Source organism: Carcharodon carcharias, chromosome 1 (genome assembly GCF_017639515.1).
Source record: "Carcharodon carcharias isolate sCarCar2 chromosome 1, sCarCar2.pri, whole genome shotgun sequence".
Taxonomy (NCBI): domain Eukaryota; kingdom Metazoa; phylum Chordata; class Chondrichthyes; order Lamniformes; family Lamnidae; genus Carcharodon; species Carcharodon carcharias.
The window spans coordinates 53,126,336-53,148,453 of NC_054467.1; the positions used below are offsets into that span (position 1 = coordinate 53,126,336).

At 44.0% G+C, this 22,118-nt stretch overlaps 1 protein-coding gene across 1 annotated transcript in view; it reads left to right on the forward strand.

The window, feature by feature from the left end:
- rbm46 (RNA binding motif protein 46) overlaps positions 1 to 22,118 on the forward strand; it is an 89,552-nt gene that overhangs the window by 18,212 nt on the left and 49,222 nt on the right. The window contains exon 2 of the mRNA XM_041194697.1: positions 8,802 to 9,269. Coding sequence (XP_041050631.1) covers positions 8,802 to 9,269 — 468 coding nt within the window. The remainder of the gene's footprint in view (positions 1 to 8,801; positions 9,270 to 22,118) is intronic.

The following is a 22,118-nucleotide window of genomic DNA, read 5'->3' on the forward strand; positions in this document are numbered from 1 at the left end:
GGACCAGAGGAAGCTGATGGGAAAATTAATTTAGCTGCATAAAATTATGATAGAGTAGATAGGAAGGACCTATTTCTGTTTTAAGGCAGCTGTCGATAGATTCTTGTTAGGCAAGGGAATCAAAGGCTATCAGGGGTAGATGGGAATGTGGAATTCGAAACAAGATCATCAGCCATGATCTGAGTGAATGGCAGAACATGCTCAAGGGACCAAATGGTCTACGGGATGTGGGTGTACCTGGTTAGGCCAGCAATTATTGCCCATCACTAATTGCCCTTGAGAAGGTGATGGTGAGCTGCTGCCTTGAACTGCTGCACTCCCTGTGGTGTAGGTACACCCACAGTGTTGCTGGGGAGGGAGTTCCAGGATTTTGACAGCGAAGGAACGGCAATATATTCCAAGTCCGGATGGTGAATGGCTTGGAGGGGAACTTGCAGTTGGTTTTCCCATCTATCTGCTGCCCTTGTCCTGCTAGATGGTAGCAGTTGTGGGTTTGGAAGGTGTTGCCTAAGGAGCCTTTGAGTTCCTGCACTGCATCTTGTAGATAGAACACACTGCTGCCACTGTGGTGGAGGGAGTGAATGTTTATGGAAGAGGTGCCAAATCAAGTGGGCTGCTTTGTCTTGGATGATGTCAAGCTTCTTGAGTGTTGGAGCTGCACTCATCCAGGCAAGTGGAGGGTATGCCATCACACTCCTGACTTGTACCTTGTGGATGATGGACAGGCTTTGGCTAGTCAGGAGATGAGTTACTTGCTGCAGGATTCTTAGTCTCTGACCTGCTCTTGCAGCCACAATATTCATACGCCTAGTCCAGTTCAGTTTCTGGTCAATGGTAATCCCCAGGATGTTGATAGTTGGGGGTGTTCAGTGATGGTAATGCCTTCGAATGTCAAAGGGCGATGGTTAGATTCTCTCTTGTTGGAGGTGACCATAGCCTGGCACTTGTGCAGCACTAATGTTACTTGCCACTTGTCAGCTCAAGCCTGGATATTGTCCAGGTCTTGCTGCATTTGGACATGGACTGCTTCAGTATCTGAGGAGTTGAAAATGGTGCTGAACATTTTGGAATCATCAGCAAACATTTCCACTTCTGACCTCATGATGGAGGGAAGGTCGTTGATGAAGCAGCTGAAGATGGTTGGGCCTAGGACACTACCCTGAGGAACTCCTGGAACTGAGATGACTGACCTTCAGCCAGCAGAGTGTTTTACCCCCCCAGTTCCCATGGGCTCCTTTAAGTCAAAGGCAGTCATTCTCATCTCCCCTCTGGAGTTCAGCTCTTCTGTCCATGCTTGAACCAAGACTGCAATGAGGTCAGAAGCTGAGTGACACAGGTGGAACACAAACTGAGCGTCAGTGAGCAGGTTATTGCTAAGCAAGCACTGCTTGATTACATTGCTGATGACCCCTTCCATCACTTTACTGATGATCAAGAGTAGGCTAATGGGGCAATAATTGGCCGGTTTGGATTTGTCCTGCTTTTGTGTACAGGACATAGCTGGGCAATTTTCCATATTGCTGGGTAGATGCCAGTGTTGTAGCTGTACTGGAACAGCTTGGCTAAGTGTGCAGCAAATTCTGCAGCACAAGCCTTCGTTATTATTGGCGGAATATTGTCAGGGCCCGTAGTCTTTGCAGTATCTAGTGCTTTCAGCAGTTTCTTGATATGATGTGGAGTGAAGCAAATTGGCTCAAGACTGGCATTTGTGATGCTGAGGATTTTTGGAGGAGGCCAAGATGGATCATCCACTCTGAGGAGGCGATGGCGTAGTGGTATTATCCCTGGGCTAGTATTCCAGAGACCCATGGTAATGCTCTGGGACCCTGGATTTGAATCCCACCACAGCAGATGGTGAAATTTGAATCAAAAATCTGGAATTTAAAATCTGATGACCACGAAACCATTGTCAATTGTCATAAAAACCCATCTGGTTCAGTAATGTCCTTTAGGGAAGGAAATCTGCCATCCTTACCTGATCTGGCCGCCTTGTGACTCCAGACCCACAGTAATATGGTTGACACATTGAAACAAGGGCAATTAGGGATGGGCAATAAATGCTGGTCTAGCCAGCGACACCCACATCCCATGAATGAATAAAAAAAAACTTCATGGCTGAAGATTGTTGCAAATCATTCAGCCTTATCTTTTGTACTGAGGTGCTGAGCTCCTCCGTCATTGAGTTTGGGGATATTTGTGGAGCTGCCTCCTTGAGTGAGTTGTTTAATTGTTCACCACCATTCATGACTGGATGTGGCAGGACTAGAGATCTTAGACCTGATCCGTTGGTTATGGAATCACTTAGCTCTATCACTTGCTGCTTATGCTGTTCGGCACCTAAGTAGTCCTGTGTTGTAGCTTCACCAGGTTGATACCTCAAATTTTTAGGTATGCCTGGTGCTGCTCCTGGCTTACCCTCCTGCACTCCATTGAACCAGGGTTGATCCCCTGGCTTGGTGGTAATGTAGAATGGAGGATATGCTGGGCCATGAAGTTACAGATTGTGGTTGAGTACTACTACTGATGGCCCACAGCGCCTCATGGATGCCTGGTCTTCAGTTGCTAGATCTGTTCATTTAGCACAATGGTAGTACCGGAACACGATGGAGGGTATCCTCAATGTGAAATCAGGACTTCATCTCCACAAGGTTGCTCCTGCAGGTACTGTCATGGATAAAGGCATCTGCGACAGGCAGATTAGTGAGAATGAGGTCAAGTATGTTTTCCCCTCTTGTTGGTTCCCTCACCATCTGCTGCAGGCCCAGTCTCGCAGCTGTGTCCTTTAGGACTCGGCCAGCTCAGCCTGTGGTGGTGCTACCGAGCCACTCGTGGTGATAGACATTGAAGTTCCCCACCCAGAGTACATTCTGAGCCCTTCCCACCTTCAGTGTTTCTTCTAAGTGGTGCTCAACATGGAGGAATACTGATTCATCAGCTGATGGGGAAGGGGGTGCGGTGCATGGTGATCTGCAGGAGGTTTCCTTGCCCATGGTTGACCTGATGCCATGAGACTTCATGGGGTCTGGAGTCAATGTTGAGGATTCCCAGGGCAACTCCCTCCCGACTGTATGCCACCCTGCCATCACCTTAAGACCATAAGACATAGGAGCAGAAGTAGGCCATTCAGCCCAGTAGTCTGCTCTGCCATTCAATGAGATCATGGCTGATCTGATAATCCTCAACTCCACTTTCCTGCGTTATCCCTATAACCCTTGATTCCCTTACTGATTAAAAGTCTGTCTATCTCAGCCTTGAATATACATAACAACCCATTCTCGACAGTCCTCTGCGGTAAAGAATTCCACAGGTTGACTACCCTCTGTGAGAGAAGAAATTCCTCCTCTTCTCTGTCCTAAATGGGCAACCCCTTGCTCTGAGATTATGCCCTCTGGTCCTAGACACTCCCACAAGGGGAAACAGCCTCACATTTCCTACATTATGCACTATCTACTAAATTTATACCCAAACACTTCACCAACATTCTTTTGCAGGCTGTGCTTTCCAATCTGTTGTTGTATCATCAATAAATTTGGCTACAATACACTCCGCTCACCTAAGTCATTAATATGGATTCTAGTTGATTGAGGCCCCAGCAATGATCCCTGTGGCACCTCAGCTAATTATAGTTTGCCAACCAGAAGATAACCTGTTTATTCCCACTCTTTTTCCTGTTAGCTGCCCAGTCCTCTATTCATGCCAACATATTGCCCCATAACCATGAGCTCTTATCTTGTGTGGCACCTTGTTGAATGTCTTTTGGAAATCCAAATACATAGATCTACTGCAAAACAAAAATAAAAATACCTGGAAAAACTCAGCAGGTCTGACAGCATCTGCGGAGAGGAACACAGTTAACGTTTCGAGTCCATATGACTCTTCAACAGCGCTAAGGAAAAATAGAAGAGAGGTGAAGTATAAGCTGGTTTAATAGAGCTGGATAGAGGGCCAGTGATAGGTAGAGATTGTCAAAAGATGTCATAGACAAAAGGACAAAGAGGTGTTGACGGTGGTGATATTAGTTAAGAAATGTGCTAATAGGTGACATTAAGTAGGACGAGCAAGGTACGGAGAGCCCTAGGGGGTCATGGAGTGGGGGTAAAGGATCAAAATGGGCTAAAAGGTAGAGATAAAACAATGGATGGAAATAACATTTAAAAATAATGGAAATAGTTAGGAAAATATATTTAAAAATTATAAATTATTGGGAAAGGGTGATCGGAAAGGGGGTGGGGATGGAGGAGAGAGTTCATGATCTGAAGTTGTTGAACTCGATGTTAAGTCCGGAAGGCTGTAAAGTGTGTAGTCTGAAGATGAGATGCTGTTCCTCCAGTTTGCGTTGAGCTTCACTGGAACATTGCAGCAGGCCAAGGACGGACATATGGACATGGGAGCAGGGTGGTGTATTGAAATGGCAAGCGACAGGGAGGTCTGGGTCATGCTTGCGAACAGACCGAAGATGTTCCGCAAAGTGGTCACCGATTCTGCATCCAATGTTGCCTTCTTCACCTTGCAGCCAGCCACACCACTGTAAAGGTTGTCTAACATAGCATGTTCTCTGGTTTGCTTCCAGAACCTTTTGTTCTAAGAAACTCTATGAACCCATCATCAAGGCCACCTTTGTTAATTTGATTTGTCCAATCTGTATGAAGATTAAAATCATCCACAATTTTTTCATTTTTGGGATGTGGGGAGTATTCCATCACACTCCTGACTTGTTCCTTGTAGATAGATGGTGGACAGTCAGGAGGTGAGTTACTCGTCGCAGGATTCCTAGCCTCTGACCTGCTCATGTACCCACAGTATTTATATGGCTAGTCCAGTTCAGTTTCTGGTCAATGTTAACCCCCAGGATAATGATGGAGAATTCAGTGATCATGCTGCCATTGAATGTCATGGGGCGATGATTAGATTCTCTCTTATTGGAGATGGTCATTGTTTGACACTTGTGTGGCACAAGTGTTACTTGCCACTTATCAGCCCAAGCTTGGATATTGTCCAGGTCTTTTGCATTTGGACATGGACTGCTTGTGGTTCTTTTCTTACAAGCCACATTATTTCTTGATTTTATTCTCTGTCCTACAATGTAACTACTGTTAAGAGGGGGGAACATATAAACTATTAACAGCGACTTCCTCCTCTTGCTATTTCTTATCTCCACACAAACTGATTATACATCTTGATTATCTGAGCCAGGATCATTCCTCGCAACTGTAGTGATTTCATCTTTTATTAACAGAGCTATCCCATCTCCATGTCCCTCTTTCCTCTCCTGAAATGTTAAATACCCATGAATATTCCGTTCTTTGTCTTCATCATCTTGCAGCCACACCTCCTGTAAAGGTTGTCATGTCATGTCCTTTTATTTCAAGTTAAGCTATCAATTTATCTATCTTGTTAGGAATGCTGCAGGAATTCTGATAAGGGGTCTTTATTCTACCTTTTAACCATTTTTCCTACTCTGACCTTATTTGCTGGTGCACTTTAATGTTTGTATGCTCTGTTCCTTCCTCTTGTACTCTGCTTATCATTACCTGCATTGCCACCCTGCACTAGCATCTTATCCTTTATCATTAACTTTCTAAATTCACCCTCATATGAAGCATCCCACCCCCACCCGCTCAACCCCCGCCACTGTCCCTGACCACGGACCAAATCAGAGGCACCTAACCCAACTTGTGTGACTGCCTCCTGGAACAGAATGTCCAGGTAACTTTTCCCTGATTCATCGCAGTGTCCAAAGCTCACCGATGCAAAGCCAAAGTTCTTTGAGCTGCAGACACTTACTGCCAATAGGTGATAAATATAATGCAATATTAATATCTCCCCAGTACTATTGTCCCAATTTAGAGAAAAATAGAACCCTAAAAACCCTAAAATTCACCAACCAATCACTTACCTGCTTACCCCATTAACGCTGCTGCACTTCAGTTCTCGGGTCTCACTCTCTCTCAGACCACTCCTTGTTCTGTAAAAGACTCTTTCGTTCACTGCACCAAACTCCCTCACTCACCAAATTCCTGGGTTCTGTACTCTGTTTAGCAGTACTCTGTCTCCATGCTATTTACTCTTGTCAGTGAGCAAAAACCTGAAATTCTAAAGATCTGAGTCAGGCCCTGCTGGCAAGGGAACCAGTTCTAACTAGCCATCTAATTAACTAACTGTATGACTGCCACTAGCAGGCTGACTAAGACTAGAAGAAACTACAACCAGAATCTTGTGCTCTCGCTCGTGGTGAACTTAGAACAGGGAATTTAAGGTAAGACTTCTGCCCTGGGTCTTGATTCCAGGAGAAGGCCTGCTGCTGCCTGATTGGCGTATTGGCCGGTGGGTCTTCCCAAAAAGAGACAGCACTGGAGTCTCGCCAGCTCTCCAGCCAGCAGGCGAAACCCCTGACTCCTCAGTGAGATTTCACCCCACAAGATGAAGAGGTGAATGTTTAAGTTGGTGGATGGGGTGCTGATCAAGCAGACTGCTTTGTCCTTAATAGTGGAGAGGCCTGAAAAACCATTAGTCTGCTCTTTAACATCGAAACCAGTGAACACCAAGAAGCAGATCTCCAGGCTGAACAACAGCCTGCTCCTCAATGTCTATCACTGCTGGAAAATATCCTACCATCCTTTGCAGAACTGACCCAGTCTCTGTGTGCCAACTTCATCTTATGGTATCAGCAACAACTGTAAAGAGAACTCTACAACTCCGGTCTTCAGCCAGCTGAACTCTAACTCCTTTGTGAAAGAGTCCTCACTGGACTCTGATGTTCACATAAACTAATATTCATCTGTGGTTCTTTTACTGTTAGTGTCCATAGCTGTAAAACTTTCTCTATCCCCCACCCCACACCCTTATTGTGCGCATGTGCATGCCGCATGCACGTGTACTGGAGTGAGACATTGCGAACTGAGTCAATCCTAATGTGAGCTTGCTGTGAGTTATTCGTAAATTGGATCTCACAAATTGAGGGTTTGGGAAAACATGCCACAGCCTACTTCAAAAATAATTCAAAAACACCTTCTGCTTATGGACAGTTTGTGACAAGAATTTGCCTTTCCTGTCCGTAACAACGATGACACTCAAAAAAAAAAGTAACTAATTAGTTGTAGAGTTGTTTTGGACATCCTGAGATCACGAAAGGTGCAATGCAAATAAATGCAAGTCTGTCTTTCTCTCTTCCTACTGAGGATGTGGAGCTGAAGCCCAGGATCAGCTATGATGATATTGAATGGTAAAGCAGGTTCAACAGGCCATATAGTCTACACCTGCTCCTGACTCTTTTGTTTTGTTGTAATGCTCTGATCCAGGTTGTAATGCTCTGATCCAGGTGCCTAATATAAAAAAAACCTTCAGATTTTTTTTCTTTCAAATATTTATGTGGACCTGCATTCCATATAAACTTGGACATGAGGTAGATCTGATTTATACCAGCACTGATCTAGTTGTACAAAATGATTGAATTTCAGATTGTGAGACAATTGAAGATCAATGTGCTGTAATCACACCTATGAAAGCCAAATAATTAGGCCAGTAAATAGTGGAAAGGGAAAGAAAATTACTTTTAATTCCAAATGTTCCTTTATTCTATATTGTAAAATGGTATTAACATAATACTGTTCCCACTAGCAGAAGAATTGAGAACAAGAGGGAACAGATTTAATTGGCAGATGTAGCAGATATGTAGAGATTTAATTTGATTGGTTGTGAGATTGCTTAGCTCTTTCTAAAGCATACTGCTACCACAGTTCAGAATGTTTGCAGGCTTGTGTTGTAGTTTCACCAGTTGGTGCCTCTTTGGGTATGCTTGGCTATGTTCCTGGCTTGCTGCCCTAGGTTATTCATTGCATCAGAGCTGGGCACTTGGTTTGATGGTAACAGAAAAGTGAAAGATTTGCTAGACTGAGGTTACAGATCACAGTGGAGTACAATTCTACTGCTTCTGTTGGCCAGCATTGAGGATGCCCAGATTTGAGTTGCTTGATTTGATCTGAAACTATCCAGTTAAGCATGGTAGTGCCACAAAACATGATGGAAGGTGTTATCAGTGCAAATATGTGACTTTGCCTGCGCACAGGCTATGCAGTAGCCACTTCTGCCAATACAATCATGACACATGTATCTGCAACAGGTAGATAGTGATACAAGGTCAAGTTAATTTTTTCCTCCAGTTGGTGCTCTCGCCACATGCCACAACCCCAGTATGGCAGATATGTCCTTCAGGAATTGCACTGTTCAATCAATAATGGTACACCTAAGCCAATGTTGATGATGAGCATTAAAGTCCCCCATTCTGTGCTCTTGATGCCTCAGTGCATCACTTCTTTTGAAGTGGTGTTCAGTGTGGAGAAGTACATTCAGGATATACCTTTGCATAAAAGTTCGCTTCATAAAACAGTATAAATAGCTCTTTGGGTTTGGGTAAATTCCCAGACAGAACTTAGTGTACATTTTCTAATGGCTGCTTGATGAGGGACAGTTTTTGGAGAACTCAGGGTACTGGCCCACCATATGTTTAATTACAATTAGTGCCTGACCTGAGAAAAGGGGACAACATAATTTGAGGAAAAGGTTTCACGCGCAAGCCAGAATTTAATATAAACAATTTTATAAGTAAATCTATTTTTGTGATCTTATTCAGATGTGATTTGCTGCAAATAAATGTTCAATTTGAAATTGTGGCATTAAAAGTTAATCTGTTATATCTAATATTGTAACTTTGTATCTTTTATTATTTATAGCATGATTCCTAATCTATTAATTACCTGATACTGATTGTACCAAATGATTAAACACATCTCCTGCTTTAACAGGTTGGGAAGGTCCTCCACCACCTCGTGGATGTGAAGTCTTTGTAGGAAAGATTCCACGAGACATGTATGAAGATGAACTGGTACCTGTGTTCCAGCGGGCAGGGAAAATTTATGAGTTTAGACTGATGATGGAATTTAGTGGTGAGAATCGAGGTTATGCTTTTGTAATGTATACTACAAGAGAAGAAGCTCAGAATGCAATCAAAATGCTTAACAATTATGAAATTCGACCTGGAAAATTTATTGGTGTGTGTGTTAGCTTGGATAACTGCAGATTGTTCATTGGCGCAATTCCAAAGGAGAAAAAAAAGGAAGAAATCCTTGAGGAGATGAAGAAGGTTACCGAAGGTGTCGTCGATGTTATTGTCTACCCCAGTGCCACTGACAAGACTAAGAATCGCGGATTTGCATTTGTAGAATACGAATCTCACAGAGCTGCTGCAATGGCTAGAAGAAAACTTATCCCAGGTACAACGTTATTTTAAGAAGAATTTAATATGGCAGCCTGATTTTGACTGTTGAATCACCAAATTTACCAACCCTAATTTGTTATAGAAGAAATCTAGGGGAGAATAAAAACATTGACACAAGAACTTCTTCTAAAAAAGATGACTCAACCTGTAGAATGATATCATTTTAGGCTCCTGATTTCAGCTGGGCCTTTTATAGAGTTATTGAGTGAGTGTCTGGATTTACTCTTGGCGAAGGACAAAGGGAAAACCCAAATTGAAGTCACATTTCTTGGTTTCACACAGGCCCTGGAGCCCAGTCCAGAGTGACTTAAATAGAAAGAGTGGTGCACAGCCCTTTTGGTTCGAAATGGGTTAATCTAAAAAGAGGCACTAAATTATACACAAGTCACAGAATCTCACATTCTTCGGCCCATGTGTCTGCACTGACACATGAGAAACACCAGACCTACCTACCTAATCCCATTTACCAGGACTTGGCCCATAGCCTTGAATGTTATGATGTGCCAAGTGCTCATTCAGGCACTTTTTAAAGGATGTGTAGCAACCCGTCTCCACCACCCTCCCAGGCAGCGCATTCCAGACTGTCACCACCCTCTGGATAAAGAAGTTTTTCCCCTCATTTCCCTCCCCTCATGACTGACCCTTCAGCTAAGGGGAACAGCTGCTCCCTATCCACCCTGTCCATGCCCCTCATAGTCTTGTACACCTCGATCAGGTTGACCCTCAAGTCTTCTCTGCTCCAACGAAAACAACCCAAGTCTATCCTCTCTTCATAACTTAAATGTTTCATCCCAGGCAACATCCTGGTGAATCTCCTCTGCACCCCCTCCAGTGCAATCACATCCTTCCTATAATGTGGTGACCAGAACTGCACACAGTACTCCAACTGTGGCCTCACCAAGGTTCTATACAACTCCAACTTGACCTCCCTACTTTTGTAATCTATGCCTCGATTGATAAATGCAAGTGTCTCAAATGCCTTTTTCGCCACCCCTCTAACGCGCACACACGCCAAGCTCCCTTTGTTCCTCGGAACTTCCTAGTGTTATGCCGTTCATTGAATACTTCCTTGTCAAATTACTCCTACCAAAGTGTATCACCTCACAGTTTTCAGGGTTAAATTCCATCTGCCAATTATCTGTGCTCGGTCCTCTATTATTTGTCATTTATATAAACGACATAGATGACTACGTGGGAGGGTAGGATTAGTAAGTTTGTGGATGACACAAAGATTGGCCGGGTGGTTAACAGTGAGGTTGAGTGTCTTGGGTTACAGGAAGATATAGATGGGATGGTCAAATGGGCAGATAAGTGACAGAAGGAATTTAACCCTGAAAAGTGTGAAGGAGTAATTTGACAAGGAAGTATTCAATAAACAGCAATGGCACTAGGAAGTTCTGAGGAACAAAGGGACCTTGATGTGTGTGTCCATAGATCTCTGAAGGCAGATGGGCATGTTAGTGGTGTGGTGAAAAAGGCATATGGGACACTTGCCTTTATCATGCCTGGGATGAAACATTTAAGTTATGAAGAGAGGTTGTTTTCATTGGAGCAGAGAAGACTGAGGGGCGACCTGATCAAGGTGTACAAGATTGAGGGGCATGGACAGGGTGGTTAGGGAGCAGCTGTTCCCCTTAGTTGAAGGGTCAGTCACAGGGGGGCATAAATTCATGATGAGAGGCAGGAGGTTTAGGGGGATGTGAGGAAAAATGTTTTACCCAGAGGCTGGTGATGGTCTGGAATGCACTGCCTGTGAGGGTGGTGGAAGCGGGTTGCCTCACATCCTTTAAAAAATACCTGCATGAGCACTTGGCACATCATAACATTCAAGGCTATGGGCCAAGTGCTGGTAAATGGGATTAGTTAGGTCAGGTGTTTCTCACGTTTCGGTGCAGACTCTATGGGCCAAAGGGCCTCTTCTGCACTGTGAGTCTGTGATTTGACCATCCAGTCTATATCTTCCTGTATCCCAAGATAGTCAACCTCACTGTTAACCACCTGGCCAATCTTTGTGTCATCTGCAAACTTACTAAGCCATCTCACCACGTAGTCATCTATATCGTTTATATAGATGATGAGTAAAAGGGGACTGAGCACAGATCCCTGTGGTACGCCACTGGACGCTGGCTTTCGGTCACTAAAGCAACCTTCTGTAACCACCCTCTGTCTCCTACAACTAAGCCAATTTTGAATCCACCTTATCAAATTACCCTGTATCCCATGTGCGTTTGCCTTCCTTATAAATCTCTCATGTGGGACCTTGTCAAAGACTTTGCTGAAATCCACATAAACTACATCAATTGCACTATCCTCATCTACATACCTGGTCACCTCCTCAAAAAATTTAATCAAATTTGTTAGGCATGACCTCCCTCTGACAAAGCCATGCTGACTATCACTGATCAAACCTTGCCTCTCCAAGTGGAGATGGATTCTCTCTTTCAGAATTTTCTCCCAATAGTTTCCCTACCACTGAATTGAGACTCACTGGTCTGTAGTTCCCTGGCTTATCTCTACAATTTTTCTTACATTGCGGAACCAATGTTCTCCAGTCTTCTGGCACCTCCCAGGTAGGTCATTCAGGACTGAGATGAGGAAGGATTTCTTCACTCAGCATGGTGAATCTTCAGAATTCCCTATCCCCCAGAAGGATGTGGAGGCTCAGTTATATATGTTCAAGACAGAAATCGATAGATTTCTAGATAATTAAAGATAACAAAGGAAAATGGCATTGAGCTAGAAGGTCAGTCATGATCTAGTTGTATAGCAGAGGTGGCTCAAGAGGCCAAATGGCCTACTCCCTTTTTTTACTACGTTTTTAATTTCTGCCACACTTCTGCTCTGCCCATAACTGCACCAGAAGTTATAAGGAAGTTCACCCTATGACAAAAGAAATTGCTACCTTTAGAACAAACAGCTTAAGTTTAAATGAGTAAGATTTCTGTGAGTTTCCCCAGTATGTCATCATTATTTTAGCAAAACCCTGAAGCATTGAGGTTTCTGTGAGGTTATGGCCAGAGGTTGGAGAACCACAACATAACAGGCATAATATTGAGATGGAACTGTTTATAAGGTGAACCAATACAACAAGAAAATGCTACAGTTTCCATTCTTTTACTACCACACACAACAGTGGTTCCTACTCGTTTATATATAGTGGCATTATGAAAGTTCACCTGGTTTAGATTGTTCTAAATTTCTGAAGTAGATAGTATCCTTCAGAATATATTTTTCCCATGGGATCCTATTTGTAGGTGTTGATCAAATATGGAGGACCCTATCTGGTATAGGTAATGTAACATTTATGGATCTTAAGCATTCCTTAATAGAATTTTACAGTTTGGTACAACACAGTTCCAAGTTATAGAGTCACTATGTCACATCGGGTCCATGTAGACGCTCTACAACAATCCAGTTAATCCCATTGCCCTGCTCATTCCCCATAGCCCTGCAAGTTTGTTTCTCTCATCAAATTTCGTTTTGAAATGGTTGATCATCTCTGCTTCCACCACCCTTGTAGGCAGAGTTCCAGGGTATTCACACTTGCTGTGTAAAAATAAATGAATCTTTCTCACTTCCCCCACATCTATCTCCAAAACCTTAAATTTGTGTTCCCTAGTTTGATCAGCAAATAGAGATTGCTATACTTTGTCGTCTTTATCTAAACCTGTCATAATCTTAACAGCACTATCAAACCTCCCCTCAATCTCCTTTGCTGGAAGAACAACCCCAGCTTTTCAAAGTAACCTTGTAGCTAAACTCCCTCCCTCCCTCCCTCCTTCCTTCCCTTACATCTTCTCTGCAAGCTGTCAAGGACCCTCAGACCTTCCCAAAGTGTGATGAGCAAAATGCGATGTAGTTGGAGGCAAGTTGGGGCCTAGCCAGAGCTTCAGAATGATTCAGCATAATTTCCCTGCTTTGTTACTCAATGCCTCTATGAAGCCCATGGTCCCATATGCTTCGCTAATTAGTGCCTCAACATGTCCTGCCAAGTTCAGAGATGTTTGTATGTGAACTCACCCCTTGCCCCTGGCCTTCTGGCCTTGCACACTCTTCAAAATTGTGCCATTTAACCCATATTGTCCACAATGCATCATCTCATATTTCTTTGAATTCAGTTCCATCTGCTACTTGTCTGTCCACTCTACTAGCCTATCTTTGTTGTGTTGTAATTAATTGGTTTTGTTCTACCATTGACCCTTGGAGAACATCATGCTTTATCATTCTACATGGTAAACAACTATTTACCCAAGAGCAAAACTAATCCAACTAAGGCTAACAAAAGAGGTTAGTATGTATTAGATCAAAGGAAGAGGTTTATAAAGTTGCCAAAAATTAGTAAGCCTGAGGATGGTAATCACTTTAGAATTCAGCAAAAAGGGGCCAAGAAACTGATGAAGAGAAAATACAATATGAAAGTAAACTAGCGAGAAACATGAAAATATACTGTAAAAGCTTCTATGGTATGTAAAAAGGAAAATTCTTGCAAAGAAAAATGTAGGCCAGTTTCAGGCAGAGACCTGGGGAATAAGGAAATGGCAGAGAAACCAACAAATACACTGGGTGGAATTTCCCACTTCCGTCAATTGAGAGAAATGTGGCGGGCAGAGGCACAAAATTTGGCATGATTGTAAAAGTCAGTTTCTGCCAGCAGGAAATTAGTTTGGAATCTTGTTCTCCTGACTTTGGTGGGTTAAAGGTGGGACAGGTTTACCACTCATCTCTGCCAGGAGCCATATTTGCATTTATTTTCATCTCAAGAATGCTCATTAAAAGGCCTGCTGACCGGAAACTCACTCCCCCTCCAAATTAGAATGGTCTATTTCCCGACTGTAAATGTTGGGCGCATGGGAGGCAAGAGTGAGTTGTGAAACCTGTCCTGGGGCTAGTTACAAGACTGTCCTGCGGCTGAGGCCACGCTGTCAGGGGCATATTGAGTACTCTACTGGGCTAAGGCCCACGCTTGGGTACGTATTAAGCAGACTGCCCTGGGGCTGTGTGGACCATGTTAGAGGCCTCTGCATGTGTTGGTTCCACTTTGGGAGGGAGAAGGAATTTAGTCTTGGGAGTTAGCGGCAGCGTATTGAGGCAGATGGCACCATCACAGTTAGGGAAGGCATATGCATCCTGTAAGCCGGGAGCTGAAAATTAATGGCAGTGAATTGGATGGTCTCATGGTGGAGGGGGAGACCTGGAAAGTGGATCACAAAGTGGCATGTGGATCAGCTTGACAAAGGGTGAGGGGACATCAACATTAAAGGGTCTGGGGAGAAGAACAGGAATATCAGCATGAATAATGATGGATTCAAGGGTAACAGGGAGGCTGGATAGTGATTGCAGGAAGGGGAATTAGGAGGAAGTGAGGATGAAGGAGGATGGGAGGGACTTGGGTGAGAGCGGGAGGTTGAAAGCTGATCTCTTACGTGAATATTAGTAGCACCATTTTCGACTTGCCTTCCAATGACACGATCCGAAAATCAAGCTAGAGAGAAAAACGGTTAAGAGGGGTCTTGGCGTGTGGGAGGAGTTCACAGCAAATGTTGGCTGATTGAAAGAGCACCCTATAACCTTGCTGTGCAAACCATGGAGTGCATGGCTCACCTGAACTTAAGGGTCGCATATGCACAATGAATCAGCTTGGTTCTTTTTCTAATAATGTGCATTCAGGCCGCAATCCATTGTGCATTCAGGCTGCAATCCATTAAGTTTAGATGCTGCACTGCATATGCTCCCAAGCATCTGCTTCTCTCAGAGGCATATCTGAATGGATGCAGGCTTCAAGAACCAATGGTCACACCTGCTGTACAGATGCAGCATGAGCCATACAAGCCTCTATCTTCCCAGTACATTGAAGGCACCACTCTTGAAGTCAGGACAGAAGTGCAAGGACTGGGTATCCATAGCTGTAAATGCCACTGGAGGACAACCACAAGGCTGACTGACTCCTCGGACTTTGGTCTTTTGACACTAATGAACACCCTCTTTCTGAATGCGCCTTCCAAGTCTGAGAGGATCTGCCACTTGTCCTCAGGATGTTATTATCCAGCAAGGAGTAGCCTTGGTACTTGATGTGCAGTCTAAGGGAAATGCAAAGGCTTGAGAATGCATAGCTGCCTTGTATATGGAGGAAAACAAATCAACAGGAACAACATTAATTTCTCAATTCACAGAAAAAAGGTGGATTTGAGAATGCAGGCTGGAGGCAATGCTGCCGCCTTTACCTTTTCAATAAAGCTCACCATTAAGTGCAGTTCAGCATGGATGAAGCAAGCCAGCCTGCCAGAGCTATGGGATTTGCTGTGACCTCAGGCTTTCCACAAGTGCAGGGCACCATTGACTACACACATGTAGCCTTGAAAGCTCCCTGGCAGCAGCCTGAGAGATTCATTAATAGACGACGTCCAACTAATCTGTGATCACAGGAAGCAGATCATGCATGTTTGTGCTAGATAGCCAGGGTGCTGTCATGGCACTTACATCTTGTCACCAACAGGTGCCACAGAACTTTGAGGGCTTTAGTGCTTAAGAGGGTTGGCTCCCCTTACTTAAGGGGTACCGCCTAAAGACGTAGCGAATGACGCCTGTCTATCGTTTAGAGTGCATCTGAGGGAGAGATACAATGCTACAAGGTCCTTAATAGAGCAGATTATTGGCCTCTGAAAGATGCTTTTCAGATGTTTGGACTGATCAGGCAAAGCTGTCCAGTGCTCGCCAGAGAGGATGTCCCAAATCATCATTGTTTGCTGTGCCCTACAGAACCTAGTGCTGCCAAGGGGGATGCATTGCCAGAGGGAGACACAGAGGAACATGTCTTCTCTGATGAGGATGTTGAAGGTGATGAATTTGAATAGGGCGAGGATTCAGAAGAGCCACATGATGCCATTGCATGAGTATGACAATGAAAGATGTGCCCATGGCAACCTTATAGCTACAGGATTCTAGGAGAACTAAGGTGAAAACAAGTTAATAAGCGTAGTTCTCTTCACACTTCAATGCAGGGGAAACAGTAAGACCTCATTAGTCATCTTCAACATCTCGCAAAAGGTCATCAATCTCAAAATGATAATGGAAGAAACATAAGTCATCTTCAACCCTAATGATGGGGTCACCCTTTAAAGGGGCAGTAGCCTCTGGTTGCTGTGTAATGGGGTAAGCACTCCACTAGTGCACATCTTTAGACAACTACACACAATGCATTCCTTTCAACCAAGTTGCAAAAATGTCAGCCACAGCAGCCTTCAAGATGCAATGCTATTGCACGCATTGATGCATTTATTACCAGTGTGACAGTAACTTAGCAAGGTGGTCTAAGAGGGAAAACATCCATCAGTGGTTATTGCTTGACCGTCTGAAGACATAGCTACGTCCAGACAGCATTATCTCTCCTGCATCTTGATATTGAACCCCAAGGTGTCTCTGGACATTAGGACACAGTGATCTGTCACATGACAGCATGGACACAAAGCTGCATTATATTAGCATTGTACAGGACGTTCTGCGGGACCATCGTCTGATTATTGACAAACACTGATAACCCTGCTTTGGTTGGAAGACAGCCAAGTTTACGTCGTGCATTGCCTTGGCATTTGGGACAAATGTGACCCAGTCACTTTTGACGCAGCAGTCAATGATAACTTAACCCCTTCATAGATACTGATGAGCACCAGGAGACGTGCCAGAGCAATCCTTTCATAACCATTGCAGTTCTTGATATTGTGAGATGGACAAAGGTCATTCCTTGCTATGCATGATTGCGCAGTCATGCAATGAGTTCCATATCATTTAGCATTGTGACCTCACAAAGGGATTCCATTAAGCAACGCCAGGCAGTTGTTCAGGCGTAAAGTAACATCCTCACTGGTAATTTTTAAAATATATTATTCAGGGCTTGTGGGCTTCGCTGACTGGGCAAGCATTTATTGCCCATCCCTTGAAGGTGGTGGTGAGTTGCCGCCTTGAACCGCTGCAGTTCATGTGGTGTAGGTACACCCACATGCTGTTAGGAAGGGAGTTCCAGAATTTTGACCCAGCAACATTGAAAGAACAGCAATATATTTCCTAGTCGCAATGGCGAGTGACTTGGAGGGGAACTTCCAGGTGGTGGTGTTCCCAACTATCTGCTTCTCTTGTCCTTCTTGATGGTAGTGGTTATGGGTGTGGAAGGTGCTGTCTAAGGAGCCTTTGAGTCCCTGTAGTGCCTTGGACAGCTTCATCAAGATGAACGCGCACCTCTGACATCTCTCACACATTCCCATCTATCAGATATCTCAAATGTCACCAAGTTGAGTGAGCTTCCATCGCTCAGCATCACACAGGGGGAGAGAGGGAATTAATAAAGGAGTAATGTTCAGCCTTAAAAGCAGAGACAAAATAATGCTGCAGAGTGGCATGAAAGGCTTTGGAACTTGACAATGAATAATACTTTTACCAAAGCCACACAGTTACAAAGTAAAAGCAATGGTATTACGCACTTGCATGGAAAGATGCCAACATAGGTCATAATTAATACTTATAACGTCCACAAAGAACAGACTTCAGTGCGACAGCAGCAGGAAAATCAGGATAACCTTCCATGAACAATTATCATTGTCATGAAGATGTATATAATATTGGAAATTATTTTTTTAAGATGTTTAGTCTGTGGGTGTGTCTGTGTTAATTGGATTAAAGCTAGCTAGTCTGGGTGCTTTGATGTATCGTAGATTTGAGATGTAAACTCAGAGGACATTTGCATTTTGTTGAATAGAGCATTCAAAGATTGGGTGAAATCTTACACCTAGCTAGGAGACACCAAGCATTGTTTATGTTACTTATAAAATTGGTATTATGAAAGGGGTTTGGTTATTAGAAGAGGTGGTGTTCAAAGGGCCTGGTGATACAATGAAAATTTACATTCAAAGAGAAGTGCTGGGTATAACAAAGTGGTTTTGTGTGCAGGGCAGTTGTTTAAAGTTTCCCTCTGGGATTTTAAATATCAGCCTTTTCCAACTGCTGTGTCACAACAGTCATGAAGTCACATTGAGTCCAGCCATCATTTCCTTATAGGAAGTGCCCTTGTTCATGTCACTGATGTGGAACTAAAGGTGATTGATTGACTGATGAGATTGAGAGACACTTCATGGAGCTGAGGGGCAAGATGGGAGATAATTGTTGGGGGTGGGGGGGGCAAACAAAATGGGAGATAATGGTGGGGGAGTGGAATATTCAGATACCCTTGATTGAACATAGGACCTTGCATTACATTGATTAGCCATTCAATACTTGTGCTTTGGAGAGGGCCAAAACTGAAATATATTTACAATAGTGCAGAAAATATATAGTGAATGAATGCCTGTGCCACTGTTGTACATTCAAAATATATTAATTTTTCTTACCCTACTTCTACGTTTAGGTGCAGCCCTGACATTCGCAGCAGAGGTGGAGACACCCTGTTGACTGAGATTACTTTGGTGGGCATCCTCTGGAGATTTGAGGCCTGGAGAGCCCTCGCCTACTAAGGGCCGCCTGTTCCAGGGTAGATGTGCACCCTCCTTGGCCTGACCTCCTGTAGTTGATGGGGTCACAGGCAGAGGGGGTTTGGAACGCAGGGCACCCTTGGAGACTCATGGGTGGGTGCTCCCAGGGTGTCCTGTTGGCACTCCTCCTCCCTTTGTGTGTCTGACGGCCCCTTCCTGACTCCTCGAGGAATAGAGGCACCTGGAGGGAAGTTGAGATGCCCTGTCCCACCGCGCCCCCCCCTGCCTAGCCATTGCTGGAACTCATCCATGGCTAGAGCAATGGAGTGCAGGCCCAACTGCAAATCTGGCAGAAACTCTGCATTCCGCTAGATCAGGGTCTTCAAGGCGGCCACCACCCTTCCCTTAGAGACTTCAGTGAGCTCGCATGCCAGAGCCAGGACATCAGACCACGTGGATGGACTCCCCCCTCAAACAACCCTGCCTGATGTCCCCCCTCCTGTCTCTATACCTCCAACATTTCTCTCCAGGCTGATTGTAGAGATTCATCATCAGACTGTGACCCTGCAAAGGCCTGGTCTCCCGCAGTTGTCTGACTGTTCGAGACCTCAGCTTTCACTGCCTCTGCCTGCTGTGGACAGATTGTGAACCCGGGCCTACTCTAGAACTAGTTGCGTGTATTTGTGCTGTTGGAGGATGCAGGTGAACCTAGTGACAGATCTTCATCAGATGAGTGTTCAACATCATCATTTGAGCTGGGGTGCTTGCTCCACTTTTTCTCGCTGGTAACTGGAACAGAGAAGAAAGATAATTAGTGACTGACAAGGCAGGCTCCTACACTATAGGTCACTCAGTCATTGTCTTAATGTGATGTATACTGGAGGACCCTGACTGGCTTGTTGGGGAGGCCGATCTCGTCTTCTGCACAGGAATGATCTCTGTTCTTTTGCTTTTATCTGTTCTCACCAGCTGGCTCTGCAATCTGCTCTCCCTGGGATGTAAATGCCCTCGGGTTTAGGATACCCACTCTGGCCATGGGCCTCTCACGCTGACTATGAGCAAGTTTGTGCTGCATAAAGACAGATGGATTTACTATGAGCACAATGGATGAAAGAGGAGCTCAGAAGCATCCATGCCTGCTGTGTGCTGAGCCCTTCCCAGTAAGGGATGAAGATGCCATTTGTGCAGGATCTAACATAGGATGGGGATCTTAAAGTGGCTGGCAGACATGCAGTGCTGATGTCCCATCTGGTCATGTGTGACATCCCTGTGGACTCTAATCCTTAGTCTGCCTAATGCCTTTATGGGAGTGGGAGTATTGAGTGAGAAGGTTGTTCACTTCCCCTGGCAGGGTCCATCAGATAATTCATGCTTTTGCTGCGCTGACCTCCCTGGCGACCTCCCTCTCAGGCCGGCAGTGTGTGTGTGTGTGCCCGCCAGGACCTTTGACACCATGAGGTAACAGTGGGATGGATGAATAATTGCCTACCCCGCCACGAGTTGTGACAAGCTCCTCGCTGGTGCATAACGAATGAGCTGTAAAGATCCGTCGTGAAAATCCACCTTGTTGCCCAGTGGGAATCATGCTGACTTTCCTGCCTGCCACCGCACTTCGTCCCCAGAATGGAAAATTCCACTCCATGTCTGTCAGAGGAGGTTACAAAAGCCTCCCAGAGTACAAGAGAGCTAAGGGACTAGCGAGAATGAGGAACTGAAGTAAATTAGTATTTGTAAAAACAGAAATTATTGGGACTGAAAAGTTGAGATAAATCCCCTGAATGTGATGATCTACATGCCAGAATTTGGAAAGTGGTGTGGAAGTGTTGGTCATCTTCCAAAATTCTGTAGATTGTGGAATGGTTCCTGCAGATTGGAAGGTAGGAAATGTAACCAGCTCCCCGCCCCCAGCCCTTCAGAAAGGAGTCAGGGAAAACAGGGAACCACAGACCTATTGGTTTGACATCAGTAGTAGGGAAAATGCTAGTATCTATTTATTAAAAAGGACATGATAACTGGACACTTAGAAAATAATGGCAGGTTTGGGCAGAGTCAACATAGATTTATGATGGGGAAATCATGTTTAATAAATCTGTTGGAGTCATTTGACGATGCAACTAGCAGAATAGATAAGGGGTAACTAGTGAATGTGCTGTATTTAAATTTTCAGAAGGCTTTCAATAAGGTCTCAAGAGGTTAGTAAACAAAATTAGAGCAGTTGGAATTGGTAACACACTGGCATGGATTGAGGATTGGTTAACGGTCAGAAAACTGAAATAGGAAAAAGTGGGCAATTCTCAAGTTGGTAGTCTATGTCTAGTGGGGTATCACAAGGGTCAAAGCTTGAGCCCCAGCTATTAACAATCTATATCAGTGATTTGGATGTGGAGACCAAGTTTGCTGATAAAACAAAACTAGGTGGAAATGTGAGTTGTAAGGAGGATGCATAGAGGCTTCAAGGGGACTGTTATGATGTGGCAGATGTGTGCCAGGCGGGTCAAAGCCACGAGGGAAACTTGATCATGCTATCACAATGGTTTTGCAATTTCTATTTATTTTGAGATGCGTGCCCTGAATTCAGAAGTAATAAGTCTACCAGGACTTCAGATTTAAAAAAAAACTGAATTAAACATTTATTAACAAAAGAAAACATTTCAAGCACATAGGTCTACAAATTGCCACTGTTATAACTCCTAAAACCCCTTTTTAATCTGGCTTCCAGTTAAATCTCCATTAAGACAACAGTTTAAAAAAAAAAGTAGATTTTAAATAGATCCAGCAAGTTAACACAATACCCTGGACAATAGAATTCAAAGTGGCTTTTTCCAGCCTCAGTTTCTGTGGACAGAAATACTAAAGGCTTCTCACGCTTCTGTTAAAGCTTAAAATGCCTTCCTGACACACAGACTCATTCGCTTTTATACATGCTTGTCCTTTTAATGTGTAATTTCCATTGTCCATATGTCTTTGGAACTTTACCTTTCTCATAATATAAATCATTTCATGTTGCCACTATACTGTCGAAAATAAACACGTTCCTTAACTTGTTTGTCTGACTGTTTGTAAACAGACAGATTCCTTTGAAAACCAAACCCCACCCCCCCCCCCCACCCTTTTTATCTAAAAATGCAAATTCCCATTAAACTTTGCATGCTAGGACCCCAACCATGTTTACTCATTAATATATTAAGGACACTTCTACACCTTACCTCCTTTGATAACTTCAACCTGCTTGGCTACAGAATGTAGTTAAATCTCTCTCAAACACACAACAACACAACCCCTCATAAACCTACTTTACACTTAACCATAAAAAATTATGAAAATTATTATACCTTCTTCACAGAGATTTAGACAGGCTAAGTGAATGGGCAAGAACATGGCAGAGTGAG